The 18,465-nt window shown below is 41.3% G+C and overlaps 1 protein-coding gene across 3 annotated transcripts in view; it reads left to right on the forward strand.

Moving 5' to 3' along the window:
• The window catches only part of pik3c2a (phosphatidylinositol-4-phosphate 3-kinase, catalytic subunit type 2 alpha), a 153,682-nt gene that overhangs the window by 46,101 nt on the left and 89,116 nt on the right, over positions 1 to 18,465 (forward strand). For all 3 annotated transcript variants that reach the window (XM_059975730.1, XM_059975732.1, XM_059975731.1), the window contains exons 3-4: positions 5,056 to 5,156; positions 6,220 to 6,377. In XM_059975730.1, the coding sequence (XP_059831713.1) occupies positions 5,056 to 5,156; positions 6,220 to 6,377 (259 nt within the window). The remainder of the gene's footprint in view (positions 1 to 5,055; positions 5,157 to 6,219; positions 6,378 to 18,465) is intronic.

Here is an 18,465-nt window from a genome sequence, read left to right on the forward strand (position 1 = left end):
TGAACAGTTTTGGGACTCCTTATCTTAGAAAACATGTCCTGACATTGGAGAGGGTTTAGAGAAGTTTGACGAGGATGATTCTGGGAATGAAAGGGTTATCATCCAAGGAACACTTGATGGCTCTGGGCTGGAATTTAGAAAGATGGGGGCAAGGGGACCTGATGAAAGCTTTTTGAATGTTGAAAGACCTAGATAGAGCAGATGTGAAAAAGCTGTTTTCCATGGTGAGGAAGTCTAGGACAAGAGAGCATAGTTTCAGGATAGAGGGTCATTCATTTAAATTAGCGATGTGGAGAAATTTCTTTGCCCAGAGAGTGGAGAATTTGTTATCACAGGCAGCTGTGGAGGCCAGGTCATTGGGTGTATTTAAGGCAGAGATTGGTAGATTCTTGATTGACCACAGCATCAAAGTTTACGGGGAAAAGGCCAGGGAATGGGGCGAATGAGTGAGAAAAAAGGATCAGGATTGAATGGTGGAGCAGGCTTGGTGGGCCAAATTGCCTGATTCTGCTCCTATGTCTTATGGTCTAATGGCTTAGAAATATGAGCAGTAAATCCAGTGAGCAGGAGGGGTAGTGAAGAGAAGTTGGTCGCCTTTTACCTTGTGTAACCACTCTCATTCTCAGCATTGAGAATGTTTTTATGTTTGATATGTGGTAATGCTTTGCTGTTCTTCCTACCTGTTACTAATGTGTTAGTTGATTTGATTTTCCTATTCTGCACATTACTCATTCTGATTTTGCCACTATGTTAATATAACAGTTGTGCTGCTGGTTGTTGTTTCTATTGAATGAGAAGTGAAAAGGTTGGCCTGAAGGGTGGTTGAAAAATATTTTTGGGGATTTTAATCTTGAAGTGGATTTAATGTGGTAGGATGTATAAAATATCATTATAATATAGTAAACCCCATAGGATACATGGATACAAGTTCATGTTCTATATTTAAATGATTTTAATGGATTTCCACTTTGGTTTTGTATGTCTGGCAAGTAAAGGTAAGGTTACACTTGGATGAAGCTCATTTGCAAATACAGTGCCTATATAAAGTATTTAGCACCCCCCACCCCCACCCCCAGGAAGTTTTCATGTTGTACTGTTTTACAACATTGAATCTCAATTTAATTTGGCTTTTTTTGACACTGATCGACAGAAAAAAGACTTCTGTGTCAAAGTGAAAACAGAACTCTTAAGAAGTGATTGAAATTAGTTATAAATTGTTAAAACACAAAATAATTGTTTGCACAAGTATTCACCCTCCCCCCCCCCCCCCTTAATATGATGCACCAGATCACCACTGCTGCAACCAATTGGTTTTATACGTCACATAATTAGTTAAATGGAGATCACTGTGTGCAGTCAAGGTGTTTCAATTGATCAGACTTAACCACACATCATCAAAAATACGCCATCCCTACCATGAAGCATGGTGGTGACTACATCATTCTGTGGTGATACTTCACTGCAGTAGGTCCTGGAAGACTTACAAAGGTTGAGGGTAAAATGAATGCAGCAAAATACAGCAAAATCCTGGAGGATTACCTGATGGAGTGTGTAGTAAAAATGCACCCTCCATCTGGGAGGCCAAACTGCTGGTGAGTCAGTATCCTGGCAAAAACTACACCAGAAAGACAAAAGAATACTCCAAGCAACTCCATGAAAAGGTTATTGAAAAGCACAAGTCAGGAGATGGATACCAGAAAATTTCCAAGTCAATGAATATCCCTTGGAGTACAGTTAAGCCAATCATCAAGAAATGGAAAGGATATGGCACAGCTGTAAATCTGCCTAGAGCAGGCCGTCCTCAAAAACTGAGTGACTGTGCAAGAAGGGGACTAGTGAGGGAGGCCACCAAGAGATTGATAGCAACTCTGAAGGTATTGCAATCTTCAGTGGCTGAGATGGGAGAGATCACACATACAATAACTGTCGCCCGGGTGCTTCACCAGTCACAGCTTTATGGGAGAGTGGCAAAGAGAAAGCCATTGTTGAAAGAAACTCACGTGAAAGCTCTGCTGGAGTTCGCCAGAAGGCTTGTGAGAGACTCTGAAGTCAGCTGGAAGAAGGTAGAATGGTCTGATGAAACCAAAATTGAGCTTCTTGGCTATCAGACTTACCCACACATCATAAAACACACCATCCCGACCTTGAAGCATGGTGGTGGCTACATCATGCTGTGGCGATGCTTGACGTCAGCAGGCCCTGCAAGGTTTATGAAGGTAGAGGGTAAAATGAATGCAGCACAATACAGGTGTCCCCTGCTTTACAAATGTTCGCTTTACACCACTTTACTTTTACAAAAGACCTATATTAGTAACCTGTTTTCGCATTGCAAAGAAGATTTTCACTTCTACGAAAAATTTTCCCATATAAATTAACGGTTCTTCACCTTGCGCATTTCGGCTTAAGAAAGGTTTCATAGGAACGCTGTACCTTTGTAAAAGGCGGGGGGGGGGGGACGGACACCTGTACAGGGAAATCCTGGAGGATGACCTGATGCAGTCTGCAGGGAGAGCTGAAACTTGGGAGAAAATTTGCTTTCCAGCAAGACAATGACCCCAAGCATAAAGGCAAAACTACACAGGAATGGCTTAAAAACAACAAAGTAAATGTCTTGGAGTGGCCAAGTCAAAATCCAGACCTTAATCCAATTGAGAATTTATGGCTGGACCAGAAAAAGGCTGTTCACTCATGATCCCCATGCTATCTGATGGTATTGTAAAGAAGTATGAGGAAAATTTTGTGTCCTGATGCACAAAGCTGATAGAGACCTCCCCACACAGACTCACTAAATGCTGGAGGAACTCAGCAGGCCAGGCAGCATCTATGGAAAAATGTACAGTCAAAGTTTCAGACTAAAACCCTTTGGTAGGACTGGAGGAAAAGAGCTGAGGAGTAGATTTGAAAGGTGTGGGGGGGGGGGAGGGGTACCCTATCCTTGGTACCGTGTCCTCTCCTACCACCTCTCTGCGTCCAGCACATAATTCTCCAAACATTCTGCCACCTCCGACTGGATCCCACCACCAAGCACATCTTCCCTTCCCCCCCACTTTCTGCTTTCTGGAGGGATCGCTCCCTACACGACTCCCTTCTCCATTTGCCCCTCCCTACTGATCTCCTTCCTGACACTTATCTTTGCAAGCAGAACAAGTGCTTTATCTCCTCCCTCACGACTGTTCAGGGCCCCAAACAGTCCTTCCAAGTGAGGCGACACTTCACCTGTGAACCTGTTGGGGTTGTATACTGTGTTTGGTGTTCCCGGTGTGGCCTCCTGTATTATCAGTGAGACTTGGCATAGATCGGGAGACTGGTTCACTGAGCACCTATGTTCCGTCTGCTAGAATAAGCAGGATCTCCCAGTGGCCATTCATTTTAATCCCAGTTCCCATTCCGATATGTCCATCCATGGCCTCCTCCACTGTCATGATGAGGCCACACTTAGGTTAGATCCTTGTATTCCATTTGGGTAGCCTCCAAACTGATGGCATGAACGTTGATTTCTCAAACTTATAGTAATGTCTGTCCTCTGCCTTCACCATTTCCCATCCCCTTGTCCCGCTCTGACCTTATCTCCTTGCCCGCTCATCGTCTCTCTGTGGTGCTCCTCCCCCCTTTTTTTCTTCCATGGCCTTCTGTCTCTTTCACCAATCAACTTCCGAGCCTCTTTGCTTCATCTCTCTGCCCTCCCAAGTTTCACGTATTGCTTGGTGTTTCCCTCTCCCCTCCCCCCACCTGTCAAATCTACTCCTCAGCTTTTTTCCCCCAAAGTGCTGCCGAACGGTTTCAGCCTGAAACGTCGACTGTACTTTTTTCCATAGATGCTGCCTGGCCTGCTGAGTTCCTCCAGCATTTTGTGTGTGTTACTCGGACTTCCGGCATCTGTAGATTTTCTCTTGTTTGTCACACAGACTCACTGCTGTAATTGCTGCCAAAGGTGCTTATACGAATTACTGACTTGAAAGGGGTGAGTAATTATGCAATCAATTATTTTATATTTAATAATTAATAAATTTAGACCAATTTGTAGAAATTTGTTTTCATTTTAACACAGGAGTATTTTCTGTTGATCAGTGTCAAAAAAAAAACAAATTAAATCTGTGGGGGGGGGGGGTCGAATACTACTTACAGGCAATGTAAGAAGCATTAGGATATATACATGAATCTGCATCCAGCACTTCTGCTGGCAGCACACTCCACACTCTCGTCACCCTATGAGTAAAGAAATATCCCCCTCATTCCCCCTTAAACATTTCACCATTCACCCTTAACCCATGACCTCTGGTTGTAGTCTCACCCAATCTCAGTGGAAAAAGCCTGCTTACATTTGCCCTATCTATACCCATCATAACTTGTACGCCTCTATCAAATCTCCCCTCATTCTAGAGAAGAATGTCAAAAACTATTCAAACTTTCCCTGTAACTCAGGTCTTCAAGTCTTGACAACATCCTTGTAAATTTTATCGGCACTCAATTTAAAGGTCTGAAGTAATTTTCAATGTTGCCAGTAATGGATTGGAGAGTAAGAGAAGAAAGTTTTTGCTTTTGTCATTTTACACTTGCAAATAGCCATTCATGTTCTGGAGAGTATTTTGCAAATGTTGATTAAGTCAAATTGAATATGTTGGTTTATCTTTGTCACTTAAAGCTGCAGAGCCTCAGTATACTGTGTTGCTGTCAGAATTACATTTGCAATGCTTCCATTTTTGCCTATGATACACTGATGACAATTTTAAGAAATATTTATGATAAAGTGTTTGTACACATAAGTAATGTATAAAACTATTCTACCTGAGAAGCTTAACATGTAATTATGACAAAATTTGATTGTAGAAATTGGTAGTGTATATCCCTTAAATTTAAGAACTGAATGTATGATACTAAGGATAGCAAATTGTTAAATTGCTTTTGTCCAAAGTTGATTACAAAATACATTGTTTAATGTTTACCTATTGGCCACATTAATGCATTTTATCTGAGTTAGTCACATCTTGCTAGCCACCCATGCTAAATGTGCCAATTCAAAGCTAATTTCAGTTTCAAAATCTGTTTTTATTACAGGATGAAAAAGGGACCAGTAATAATCTTTCAGGAGTAAGATTTCTTGAACAAATCAGTTCACGAAATGGAGAAGTGGCAGCTTTTTGGCAGGAGATTATTAGGTAAGGTTAACCAAACTGTTATTTGCTACACTTCAGATGGCATATCTGTGTTTGCTTTTGAGTATTTAACCTGAATATTCTATCCAGTTTAATTACTTCTCTCTCATAACAGGGTAACCAAAACTGTACACAATATTCCAGCTGCAGTTCACCAGCATCCTGTATAACTGGAACATAATGTCATTACATTGGCTGATGAAGGGCAGCAAGCCAAGTGTTTTCTTTACCACCATGTATATCTGTAATCCACTTTTGGGGAACAATGTATTAGTTGCCTAGGTCCCTCTGTTCTGCAAGACTCCTAAGAGCACCACTGTCTGTTATGACAGTTCTACACTGGTTTGACTTCCTAAATACAGCATCCTTGACTTGACAGCCATGTGCCATTCCTTGGCCCGTTTATCAATCTGCTATTTTAGATTGCCTTTACTATCTGCCTTTTTTTAATTAATGTCATCAGCATTATTGTTTATCAGAAGCAATAACAAATAACAATGGGCCCCACACCACTGGTCACAAGCCAGTAGCCTATTAAACAATCTTTCACTGTCACCCTGTGCTTCCTACCATCAAGCCAGTAATGTTCCCACTTTGGTAGCTCTGTCTGTATCCTTTGCAATCTGACCTAACGTACTAGTGTTCAATGTGGAGCCTTGTCAAAGGCCTTGTTAAAGTCTATATAGGTAGCATTCACTGCCCTGCCCCAATCTCCCCTCATAAATCCTCTTGGTTACCTCTTGAGACAGATGAAATCACTTGCAGTACTGCAAGACTTTGCAAATATAACTGTGAATTCTGAAATGGATATTTAATAAACTTCTAAAAATAGTTTTAGAACATTTGTAGGATCAGCTATTTGAATAAATCTAGTGGCTGAAGTTAAAGATTATGGCTAAGTGAGATGTTGATACTGTACTCACTGTCCAATTAAAAAAAAACTAATTTAACATTGGAAGCTGTTTTGGAAATTGTAAAAACAAAAGAAAAAAGTGCAATTAAATTAATATCACATGCATTTGAAGCTAAATATTTGTTTAAAGTTCAAATAACTTTTGCATTTTAGATTACGGTCCACATTTCCATTTACTGACCACTCCACCAATCCAGGTTATGTCTTGAGTCCGGTAATGCTTCACCGCGACATGAATGGAGAAAATGCAAGTGTGAAAGTCTCCATAGAAATTGAAGAATTTCAACAGCCAGTTACATTCACCTGTGATGGTAAGCTGCATCATTTACACCAATGCACAGATTGGCCAAAGTGTTGCAGTTCAAAATGTGTCTTGATTTTTGTGCAGTTTCAAAAGGATTGGTGGCATAAACACCACATTACTCACTAGTGTTTGCTTCAAATTAGAAAGTGCCAATCAAAGACTCTGAATGTGTTTTTGCCAATATACGGTTTGAAGTAAGGAATGTGAGTAAATTGAGGCCTCCATTAGTCGGGGTTGACCGTGGATGTTGCGTCCCAGCTGTCTACATGATAAACTAGCTAACACAGTGCAATATGGAGAGCAAGCACCCCCTCTCCACACAGTCGGTGAATCTAAAGGAACGGCGGACGATGATACAGTTTAGCACCAGTGGCATCCCAGGTATTGCCAGTCAGCATTGAACTCAACATAGGACTGTTTTAGGGACTCCAGGTCCCTGAGTATTTAGACCACTTTAAGTTGGATGGCTGAAGAGTGATGATTAAATTAAATTCTGGGCATCTACTTGTGTGAAATGAAACTTGTGGTGGTGGCATCCGTCGGTCTTGAGAGACCATGGATCTGCGCCTGGAGTTTCCAGGGCGCAGGCCTGGGCAGGGTTGTATGGGAGACCAGCAGTTGCCCAAGCTGCAGGCCTTCCCCTCCCCACGCCACCAATGTTGTCCAAGGGAAGGGCACGAGGACCCATGCAGCTTGGCACCTGTGACGTCGCAGAGCAATGTGTTGTTAAGTGCCTTGCTCAAGGACACAAACACGCTGCCTCAGCTGAGGCTCGAACCAGTGACCTTCAGGTTACTGGTCTGATGCCTTGCCCACTAGGCCATGCGCCAATTTGTACATAAGAAAAAATAAAACCAACAAGTAAAAACACACGATTGTATTTGTCTGATAACGCAGTAGTAAACTATTTTAATATTGTACTCCTTTTGCCAGGTAACTTAGATCAAAGTCAAATAACTTAAGTGTAACTGAAAAGCATTGATTGAATTATTATGTTCCTTATGCATGTTGTGAAATGTATTTATAGCCATGAGTTAAAAAGGCCTAACTAAGTGTATATCTAAATTGTGTTGTTTGGTCAATATATATAAGTAAACCGCACAAGATGTCACCACTGTTATGTTTTCCTGTCACTATTCAGTATGGAATACACTACAAATCTGGATGAAAGGCACCCTTTTGCTTACAACTAATTCACTATTCTGACATTACTACTCTACAGTTAAGAGTAGTAAAATATCCTAGAATATTTTTGACTATCTCAAGTCACCTAAATATGCTTCATAGAGAAACAGTTTTTTGAAGTATACTCACTGATGTAAGGTCATTTGATTTTGTTCTTCTGAATTAGGACTACAAAAGATGAGTAAATCCATTAATATGGAGAAATACATACAAAATGCTGGTGGAATACAGCAGGCCTGGCAGCATCTATAGGAAGAAGCGCTGTCGACGTTTCGGGCCGGGACCCTTCATCAGGACTAACTGAAAGGAAAGATAGTTAGAAATTTGAAAGTAGAAGCGGAGGGCTGGGGGGGGGGGAAATGCGAAATGATAAGAGAAGACCGGAGGGGGTGGGGTGAAGCTAAGAGCTGGAAAGGTGATTGGCAAAAGGGATGCAGAGCTGGAGAAGGGAAAGAATCATGGGACAGGAGCCCGAGGGAGAAAGAAAGGGGGAGTGGAGCACCAGAGGGAGATGGAGAACAGGCAGAGTGATAGGCAGATATGTCTATCCATGACCTCCTCTACTGTCAAGATGAAGCCACACCCAGGTTGGAGGAACAACACCTTATATACTGTCTGGGTAGCCTCCAACCTGATGGCATGAACATTGACTTCGCTAACATCCATTAATGCCTCTCCTCCCCTTTTTACCCCATCCCTGATGTAAGTTTTTTACCCCCCTCCCTTTTTTTCTCTCTCTGCCTATCACTCTGCCTGTTCTCCGTCTCCCTCTGGTGCTCCCCTCCTCTCCCTAGGCCTCCCATCCCATGATCCTTTCCCTTCTCCAGCTCTGTATCCCTTTTGCCAATCACCTTTCCAGCTCTTAGCTTCACTCTTCCCCCTATCAATTTGCATTTCCCTCTTCCCCCTCCTACTTTCAAATCTCTTACAATCTTTCCTTTCAGTTAGTCCTGATGAAGGGTCTTGGCCCGAAACGTCGACAGTGCTTCTTCCTATAGATGCTGCCTGGCCTGCTCCGTTCCACCAGCATTTTGTGTGTGTTGCTTGAATTTCCAGCATCTGCAGATTTCCTTAAATTGGAGAAATGGTAGTTTGATTATCTCTGCATATTTATTTTTGGCTTCCATTCTTTCTATTCTTAATCATTTCATCTGAAACTTTGTATGCTACTTACAGATCTGTAGAAGCAGAAGTAAAATTTTTGAAATTTATATACCACTCTAAGTGATGGTACTTTGTCGTTATAAGTATTGCTAGGAAGCTGCCTTGTAGAGTCATCCAATTAAGAAAATGGTTTAAAGAATAATTTTACTGGTCATGATTTTCCATTGAAATTGTAGACAACTTCCTACTTGAACTACTTCGATATGTGTAGTGATTTCAGATTCAGACTCAGTTTATTGTCATTTAGAAACCACAAATGCAATGCAGTTTAAAAAATGAAACAACATTTTTCCAGAATGATATCACAAAAGCACATGACAAAACAGACTACACCAGAAAATCCACATAACGTTTGGCAATCCCCAATCCAGAGTCCAGAGAGGCTGCTGCATATTAATATTGCGCTACCGTCTTAGCGCTTTCCCCGGAAAGGAGCTCCAAATCCACCAGACAAACAATACCAAAAACTAAAGCTACAAGACCTGCACAAAACCACATAGTTACAACATATATTTACAACAGTGCAAACAATAGCATAATTGATAAAAAAAACAGACCATGGGCACAGTAAAAATAGTACAAAGATGTTGAAGGATTGTAAGTTCAAAAGAAATCACCACACAGTTTCCACAAGTCCCCAGGGTCCCGACAGACTCGCCATCCCACACTGGCGGCAGAAGGGAATACCCCCACTATGGACTTCCACGGCACCGCCCGACTCAGCCTCGCAGATGCAATACACACCGCAGCGGACTCCGACTCCGAGTCCATCGAACCTCCGAGCCGATGACCATCCCCTCCGGCACAGCTTCTCCGAGCAACATCCTCTGCCGAGCGTATTAAGACGGAACTGCCAACGGCCATCGGCAACGTGACCCCAAGGACTGGGGGCTTGTTCTTCCCAGCAGAGTCCCGGACCTCACAGCAGCAGCAGCAATGAAGAAGGTCTTCCTAGAGATTTCCCGATATTCCTCCATGCTCCCACGTCCGTTTTCAATCGGTTATGTTTGCACACGGCACCCCACTTCACAAGTAACAGATAATCAGCTGCGTCGCGCTGCCATCTTGGAAAGATATTCCTAGAGTATGGAGAATGAGATCTATGAATTTGCAGTTGGTGCAGCAATCTTGGGTCCACGTCGCCAGGTTTGGGCATCGCTGTTGCCCTGCAGCCGTTGGGCTTCTGGACCAGCTTCACTTGCCTCAGCACTAAACTGGCTCCATGGCTGTTGGGGACCCTGGGGTTCATGTATTGTTTGTTTACTTTTTTTTAATTGATTACACAATTTGTTCTTTTTCTCCGCACATTGGATGCTTGTCGATCTTTGTTGCATGTAGTTTTTAGTGGTTTCTATTGTGTGTCTTTGTTTTATGGCTGCTTGCAAGAAGATTATATATTTTGATAATAAATGTATTTTGAACTTTCTTGTACATTTGCTTGTGAGGGCCAATGTATATTCTGTCCTGTAATTGCTTGACTCTATAACTGTGTTATACATAATTGTAGGCTGCAGAGGCTTGTTCGTACTCTCCCCTGACCAACCCCCCTCAACTTGTATCATTTTTTTCCTTTGATCTCCAGTCCATTTTAGAAAGCATTAGGTTCTCTCTGATCAGCATGGTCTACTTCAATATCAACACTGGATCATGTTTCTAAATATCATAGTCTAGTCACGTGTGCAATTCGGTTGTTGCTAATCTGATGCTGATCTTTTGGTTTCAGATTTTATGCTCAAGGTTAACCATTACCTTTCTTATGTGAGCCACATGAATGTACTTTTTTACTGTGCACTCCCCCAAGATATAAAGTAGCATACCAATTCTGCTAACAGCCTAAAGTTTTGAATTATATCTGAGTTAACAGAAACAATATGACGTAGCAAAGAAGCAAAAATCAAATATTGCTTCAGCCAATAATAGGTTAAGTTAGGTTTTTCAGCATAGATTCCTTGTTGTCCTGATGGAAAAATATTTGCAAGCTGCTTTTGTAAACCTGAGGTAAATCATGGATGAAATGAACTTTCAATCTGCAACGCCTTGATCTGCAGCTAGAAGGGGCAGATTATGGCTTTGTTTTTATGCCATGACTTTGAAGTTTGTCAGCAAGCTAAACAGCGCAGTGCTCAAAGTAATTTAGATAGCTTTATTGCTGGTTGTGATTGACTGTGGTGGTAGGGTTTTGTGGAGGCAGAATTCCATTCAAATACTTGTGGTTAAGAAAACTAATCACATAGGATGGAAAAGGGAGAGTAGCTATCATATTTCGATGTGGGTATTTTCCCACCGTATATTACACCAGTTAAATTCTATTACTTCTGTAATTGAGAGCTAAATTGCCCAAGTAATTCATATTGAAATTGCCTGCTGTTGTTGCACAACTCAGAGGTGGCAAAGAAGCAGTTTACTGGGGTGAGAAATGTCATTAGTTGACGCTCGCTCAACATCAGCAAAACAAAAGAGCTCATTGACTTCAGCAAGGAGATTGAGGGTGAATGTACATGGGGGAGGAGGAGTGGGAATTGTTGCTGGAGAGGATCAGCAGCTTTAAATTACTGGGCATGAGCATAAATGCAATCATGACAGAAGCTCAGCAGCACCTTAGGAAGCTAAAGAGCGTTGACTAGTCAGTAAATCCTCTACCAAACTTCTGCAAATGCACTTGAAAAATTAGAAAAATAGAGGGCTGTGGGTAAAGCCTAGGTCGGGGGTCGGCAACCCGCGGCTCCGGAGCCACATGTGGCTCTTTTACGTCTGTGCTGCGGCTCCCTGTTGCTTTGGGAAATAATTGGTTGTGGCGACCCTTTTCCTGGCATATCCGAACCGACTCACAATTAGATAGCCTACGGGGGTTTGCGAACACAGAGCTTTGGAGCCTCTGCGCCATGGGGGGCAGGTTGAGGGAGGCTTAAAAGTGAGGCTGAAGTTTTCGAATAAAGTTTTTTCCTTCGACTGCAGTTACCGACTCCGTGTCGTAATTTTAGCGCTGCGTGTAGCACACCGCTACATGGTCAGTATTTAATTAAAATGTATTTTATGTTAGTTCGTTAGTTTTTGAAATGTAAATCTAAATTTGAAGATTATGGTGATCTTGTACAATCTAAATAAGACGTTGTGGCGACCCATTTCCTGACACATCCGAACCGGCTCACAATTAGCCAGCGTTCAGGCTAAGGGAAATAGCCTACGGGGGTTTGTGAGTACGTGTCTTTTGCAGCATCCGCGCCCATGGGGGGCGGGTTGAGGGAGGCTTAAAAGCAAGGCTGTTTAGTTCGAATAAAGCTATCTTTGACTGCAGTTTACTGACTGCGTGTAGCACACCGCTACAACGTGTTTTTAATCGCTGGCTGTCCAGAGGGGAGGTGCTGAAACGCTTTGTCGCGTGTCTGGAAGAAGTGAAAACTTTCCTGGGCAGCAAAGGGCTCAACTTTCCTGAGCTGGAACAGCCAGAGTGGCTGGAAAAGCTACACTTCATGGTAGACATGACAGCGCACCTGAACACGCTGAACACAGCTCTTCAGGGGAAAGAACGTACAGCCCTGCACATGTTGGAGGATGTTTTGGCATTCGAGCGCAAGTTGACGTTGCTTGCCAGAGATTAACAGAAAGGCACATTGTCTCACTTCCCCAATTTGAGAGAGTTCAAACAAGGTCACGACATGATAAATTCGGAGTATTTACATTCTGCAATCATCGCAATGCAAACATCGTTTGGGAAACGCTTCTGTGAGTTCAGAGAGGAAAAAAACACATTATCCTTCCCGGTCACTCCCCTAAGCATCGATCCATCCCTACTGAATACGACTGCATTGTCAGGTGTGAGTCAACCTGAACAAGTATGATAAATATTTTAATTGCCTATTATTTTACGTATATTCATATGTTTTCATTGTTCAGTGAAATAGTCCTTTTATTTTTCAGGTTGACAGCTGGCTGACGTTATTTTTGGTTTGCTGCTGGCGGCAAATTTAAGTTCGGCTTTTTTCATAAATACAAGAAGGACTCAAATAGACGTTGAGTATTTTACTTAAAAGTAACCTTCAACCCAACATCTTTTTTTCGGAGTTCAAAATGTTTTTGTTGCATGCAGAAATGTAATTTCGTTTTCTCTGCAGGAGTTCATCAATTTCATAAATGCAACACATTATAGTTTGTTTATACATAGCATAAAGGCAAAACAAAACGTTGTATGCAGTGTTATTTCATTTTAAGTGTCAAACGGGTTTTGCGGCTCCCAGTGTTTTCTTTTCTGTGGGAAACGGGTCCAAGTGGCTCTTTCAGTGGTAGAGGTTGCTGACCCCTGGCCTAGGTAGTTCTAAGGTAGGGACATGTTCGGCACAGCTTTGTGGGCCGAAGGGCCTATATTGTGCTGTAGGTTTTCTATGTTTCTATATCCTTGCTGCTCATGGCCTGGTATAGCTGCTTGAATGCACAGGAGCATAAGAAGCTGCAGAGAGAAGTGCACTCTGCTCAATACATCACGGGTTTATCCTTTCCCACCATTTGTGGGGGAGGCACTGCCTCAGGAAAGCAGCATCTGTCATCAAAGATCACCACACCACTTGGTTCTGAAAAACCACTTCCTTTCAACCATTCTGTTTTTGAACCTACTCCTAATGACTATAGTTAAACTGCACTATGTACAAAAATGGACTTTTCTAATCTAATTGTGTTTTTTTTGTAAAACCAAGTCTATATTTGCATTTAATTTGTGTCTTTCTTGTGAATGCTCCTTATATGGTGTTATGTGCCTGTGATGCTCCTGCAAAAGTTTTTCATTGCCTCTGTGCATACATGTACTTGTGCATAAGACAGAAAATACATTTTGGAGCAGCGTCTCTTTTGGAAAACATGTTAGTCAACTTAATTTCCATTGTACATAATTAGAGGCACAACAGCAACACATTTCAACATGAAGAAAGATACAGTCTTCAGTTTTACTTCTCTTTAGAAGAGCTTGCCATTTCTATTCACAACATGCACCTACTTTATTTGCATATTTTGAGTGGTTCATTTACATACTAATTTTATAATTAAGTGCAGAGTACAACAGAAGTGCTACAAATCTAATCTAGTTGATGTTGAATATCTATAATGAGATATGCTAAAAATACTCAGCAAGTTAGCTTCTGAAAGTATTTAAAATTTTCACAGCCTGCAACTTAATCTTGATAATTCTAGACAGGTTATATTTTAAATTTCTCATCTAGCATGATTGACTTCAAATTTCATACACGAATGAATCTGTAGATTCTGCTTTTGCAAATTACTTCAAACTATAGCATTTGGTGGTTGACTTTCACATGCGTACAGTAGTGCTGCTAGACTGTAATGATTTTCTGTTGACTGCTTCAAAGAATCACTGTATAACTCAATTGTGCAGAATAATTGTCTCTGTTATTTGAAAATCTGATCATGGTCGTGTAGCAGTTAGTGTGACACTATTATAGCTCGGGGTGTTTCAGAGTTCATTTCCAGCCCTGATCCATAAGGAGCCCGTGGAATGCACGTGTCTTCTCCACTTTCCTCTCACAGTCCAAAAAGTAGCTGGTAGGTAATCGGTCATTGCAAATTATTCTGTGATTTGATTAGGATTAATCAGGTTTATCAAGGGTTATTGAAGTGGCATGGCTCAAAGGACCAGGGGCATCATAAAATAAATAAACATACGAGAACTATGAATACTTCTAAATCTTGATTGTCAGCAATAGTTTTAAGAATCAATACGAGGCTTAATTTATTGTTGTATCAGACATGAAGTACTGAGGCAGCTTGATCTTTCTATTTCAAAACTCTTGTATATCTGAACTAGATTTGTAGTTAAACTAAAATATGGTGTCCAAGCAAAAATATTTGCTTGAGTTCATACAATGTTGGCAGAGTGTCATATCATTCATGAGTATATTTGGAGTTAAGTATATACTGTCTGCCAATTTGGCTAATGTCATACTTTATTCATTATGTCACTAGATAAAAATAGAAGAGTGAGACAAAAATGTTATTGGTAATTTATCGGGCATTTAAGGTTGGCTAGACTTTATGTGGTTTTTAAGAGTTGCACAAAGATTTTAGCAGAAGTAGTCCTGGTCTTAGTCTCCAGAAAACAGACAAGAACTCGCAATTACATAGTGCTCTTCAGGACAAGGATGTGACCAGGCCAAATATTTTTTTTTGAAATGTAATCACTGGTGAAGTATGTTAGTTCTTTGGCTGTACTGTTGCAACATTACACATAATTGGCAAATCAAAATGTACATTGGCCCTTGTTACTCAATGTAGATGCTTGCCAGGAAACTGCTATAAATAATGGTTTACTTAAGAATCAATACAATAAAGGAGGAAGAAAGCTCTTATTGTTGTAATCATAAGCACTGGTATTGTCCAAAATAATGGGGGAATCTTAAAAATCTAATTTTCTCCTACAGAAGCTATATCATCCTGTGTACAACGTGGAATTTTAAAGCCATTCATTATGGAGATGGGTCCTTTAGCCTACAGAGTCAGTGCCAACTGTAAACCACCCATTTGTACGAATCATACACTCTTACAAAAATTCCCTTTTTTATAATATAGTTATGCCAATCAACCATTGCTCTGAGCAGGAAATTTTTACATGGCCTGAAAAGTGTGTGGCTCTAAAATTGCTTTTTTATTTGTAATATGCAAACTATGAATATTTAGAATGAAAATTGGAAAATTGCATTTTTTAATTGTATTAATTGAAGCGCATAATGAAATACAGTACAACAAAGAAATCATTTCATGATTCGTGAACTACTCTACCTGCGTGTAATTCCAGCTGTGCGGTAGCAAGCGCTACATGCGCAAGTGCATTTCAGTTACTGCGCTGCTGCACAGCCGCACAGCTTAGAGGGGAAGAGTGACTCGTATTATTTTATTGTATCCATGTTCTCAACAACTCCATTGCCACTCACCTACATGCTAGGGATGTTTTAGGTTGCCAATTAATGGATCTACTGTTGAGAAATCTAAGAAAATGGAGCACCCAGTAGATACACATTTAGTACAGGGAGAACAGACAGCTCCATGGGGCAAGATTAAAACTGGGTTACTGGATCTAGTAGTAGTGTCATTCTGTAAGCCACTCCTGGAAAATCTGTTGATTTTTCCACACACAGAGGTTTGATTTTTAGGAGACCAACACCAGATGTGAAAGGAAAAAGGGGAGGGGAACACACAAATCATGCAAACAACTGAAGCAAGCAACAGACATTCTGAACCAAACACGAGGAAATCTGCAGATGCTGGAAATTCAAGCAACACACACAAAAAAGTTGGTGAATGCAGCTGGCAAGCTTGTGAACACAGCAGGCCAGGCAGCACCTATAGGAAGAGGTACGCTCGATGTTTCAGGCTGAGACCCTGAGGATCTCGGCCCGAAACGTCAACTGTAACTCCTCCTATAGATGCTGTCTGGCCTGCTGCATTCACCAGCATTTTTTATGTGTGTTGCTTAACATTCTGAACCAAATTGATTCCTCAGATCCAAACCCTGGAGTAGGCCCAAAGACTTGCTTATCAGTTCGTCATGTTAACGGGCATGGAGCACAGCAGCCGGGGCAGTGTTCATGGCCTCAGTGCCATGGAGAGAGAAGTGACTATTGCACCCTGGAGAGAGGAGTGAACATCACAGAGAGCAAGCAAAATTGACTCTCACCCTGATCCAGGCTGGTGTTTAGATCGTCGACACAGTGGATCATGCCTCGCACTAGCACCTGGCTGCTGTGAAGGGTTCAGGGCCTAGACCATGCCACCCAGTGACTCGCTTCAGGCCCAGATTTTGTTGCCCAGCCCAAAACTGCTCTTAAGCTCTTCAAATCAGTTTGGTGCCTCGAGCGATCCAACCTCGCACCCAGGCCATTGTATGGCTGTTAAATCTCTTCTGACTTGACTTCTCTTCTCCAAGTGGCTCACTCTATCTGCATTGATCCTGTAACACAACAGTTTGGCTTGTGCCCCAAACTCACTTCACTTTTAGCCAGGATAATTTGACACAATTTACCTCAGAAAAGGTGATTTTAGTGATGTTTCTAGTCAAATTTATTCCCATTTGAACTGCCACACACATTTGGTAGCACCATCTTAATTGCCCTTAAGTTCTCATTGACTAAATCAGGAAAGCTTTCAGTCTCCTGTCACCATTTGTATTGCCATTTAATTTTTTTTAAAAACTGTAATGGTTTTTCAAAGCCTTAAAGGCAGAACCACTTTGCTCATTGATGGAAATGTGCACAGAGTGGTCACTTTAATAGGTATATCCTGAACCTAATAACATGGCCAACGGGTGTATGAAAGTAAGTTTTCTCCTGCTGTAGTTCATCAGCTTCAAGGTTTGATGTTTTGTACCTGTTTCTGCACATCACTGTTGTGATTACTTGAATTACTGTCGGCTTTCTGTCAGCTTGGGCCAGTCTGGCCATTCTCGTCTGACCTCTCTCATTGATAAGGAGTTTTAGTCCACAGAACTGCCACTCACGATATGTTTGTTTCTTTACACTATTCTTTGTAAACAGTGGACAGTGAAACTTCTAGAGATCAGCAGTTTCTGAGATACTCAACCACCCCTTTTGGCACCAAAAATCATTCACGGTCAGTCACTCCAATCACGTTTATTCCCCATTTTAATATTTAATCTGAATGTTAACTGAACCTCCTGACCATTCCTGCATGCTTTCATGAATTGAGTTGCTGCCACACGATTGGCTGATTAGATATTTGCATTACTGAGCAGGTGTACCTAATCAAGTGGCCATGAAGTGTGTGTTCTTGATGGCATCTCTTCTGATGCTTGTTGACACTATTTTCTGATTTTCTGCAAGATGTCCAGATGACATTTGCTGTTGGAATTCACATTCTCCCTACTGTAGCATGCCTGCAGCTGTTCCAACCAAGTAAGGCTTGCAGAAAAGTGTTTTATTCTGCCTCAGAACTCACGCTGGAACTTTCTTTTATTCCTTGGAAGTTTTATGGAGATTCTGCAGAATCAGGGGAAGGCTAATTGCTGTCTCATTCTGATGCAAATCGAGCCTTGTAGCCAGCTTCATTCTGCTATATGTGTGCTTCACTTCACTACCCTGAGTTCCCGGATGCTGTATTGTAAGCTTTGCTTTCTTGCTGATTTTATCAGTTTTGCAAGATGGAACATGTAGTCAGCAGCAACAAGCCAGACTTGCAATTGATGCCAATACCACAGTCATTTGTGTTCCACTGAATAATGTCTAGTATCACATTGAATTGTACTTTTGCACTGTTGCGTACTTCGAACTTCAGTCTTTGCACTGGTGATGCATTTTTGAGTCACACTTCGAGGATTACATTGATTCTGAACAGTAAACATTAACAACCTCAAACTTTATTAATGAGAGCTACAAATGCTGCCAAGAAGAACTCCGGTCCTCATCTCTGCCTTTCACAGAATTAAAAAAAGGCTAACAGATCAATGAATGTTGGGATTGTTCACTGATGTTGGGATGGTCCTAAATGCAAAACACAGACGAATAATTTCCATTCTTGTGTTGAATAATGTGAAGTCCATGTTTGGATCCTGAATCTTCAGTGAACTTGGCCTTATAACTTGAGTTTGTTCTTAATATTCTCTGTCATGCATCTTGCACTGTTTCATGAATATGAATTTCCCTTATCATATCTTCAGTTACTTTTTCTATTAATTCTGACTTCTAAATTGTTTACTGTCTTATTTTTTTAACACTAAACACATTGAAACTTTT

Source organism: Hypanus sabinus, chromosome 7 (genome assembly GCF_030144855.1).
Source record: "Hypanus sabinus isolate sHypSab1 chromosome 7, sHypSab1.hap1, whole genome shotgun sequence".
In the NCBI taxonomy this organism is placed as follows: domain Eukaryota; kingdom Metazoa; phylum Chordata; class Chondrichthyes; order Myliobatiformes; family Dasyatidae; genus Hypanus; species Hypanus sabinus.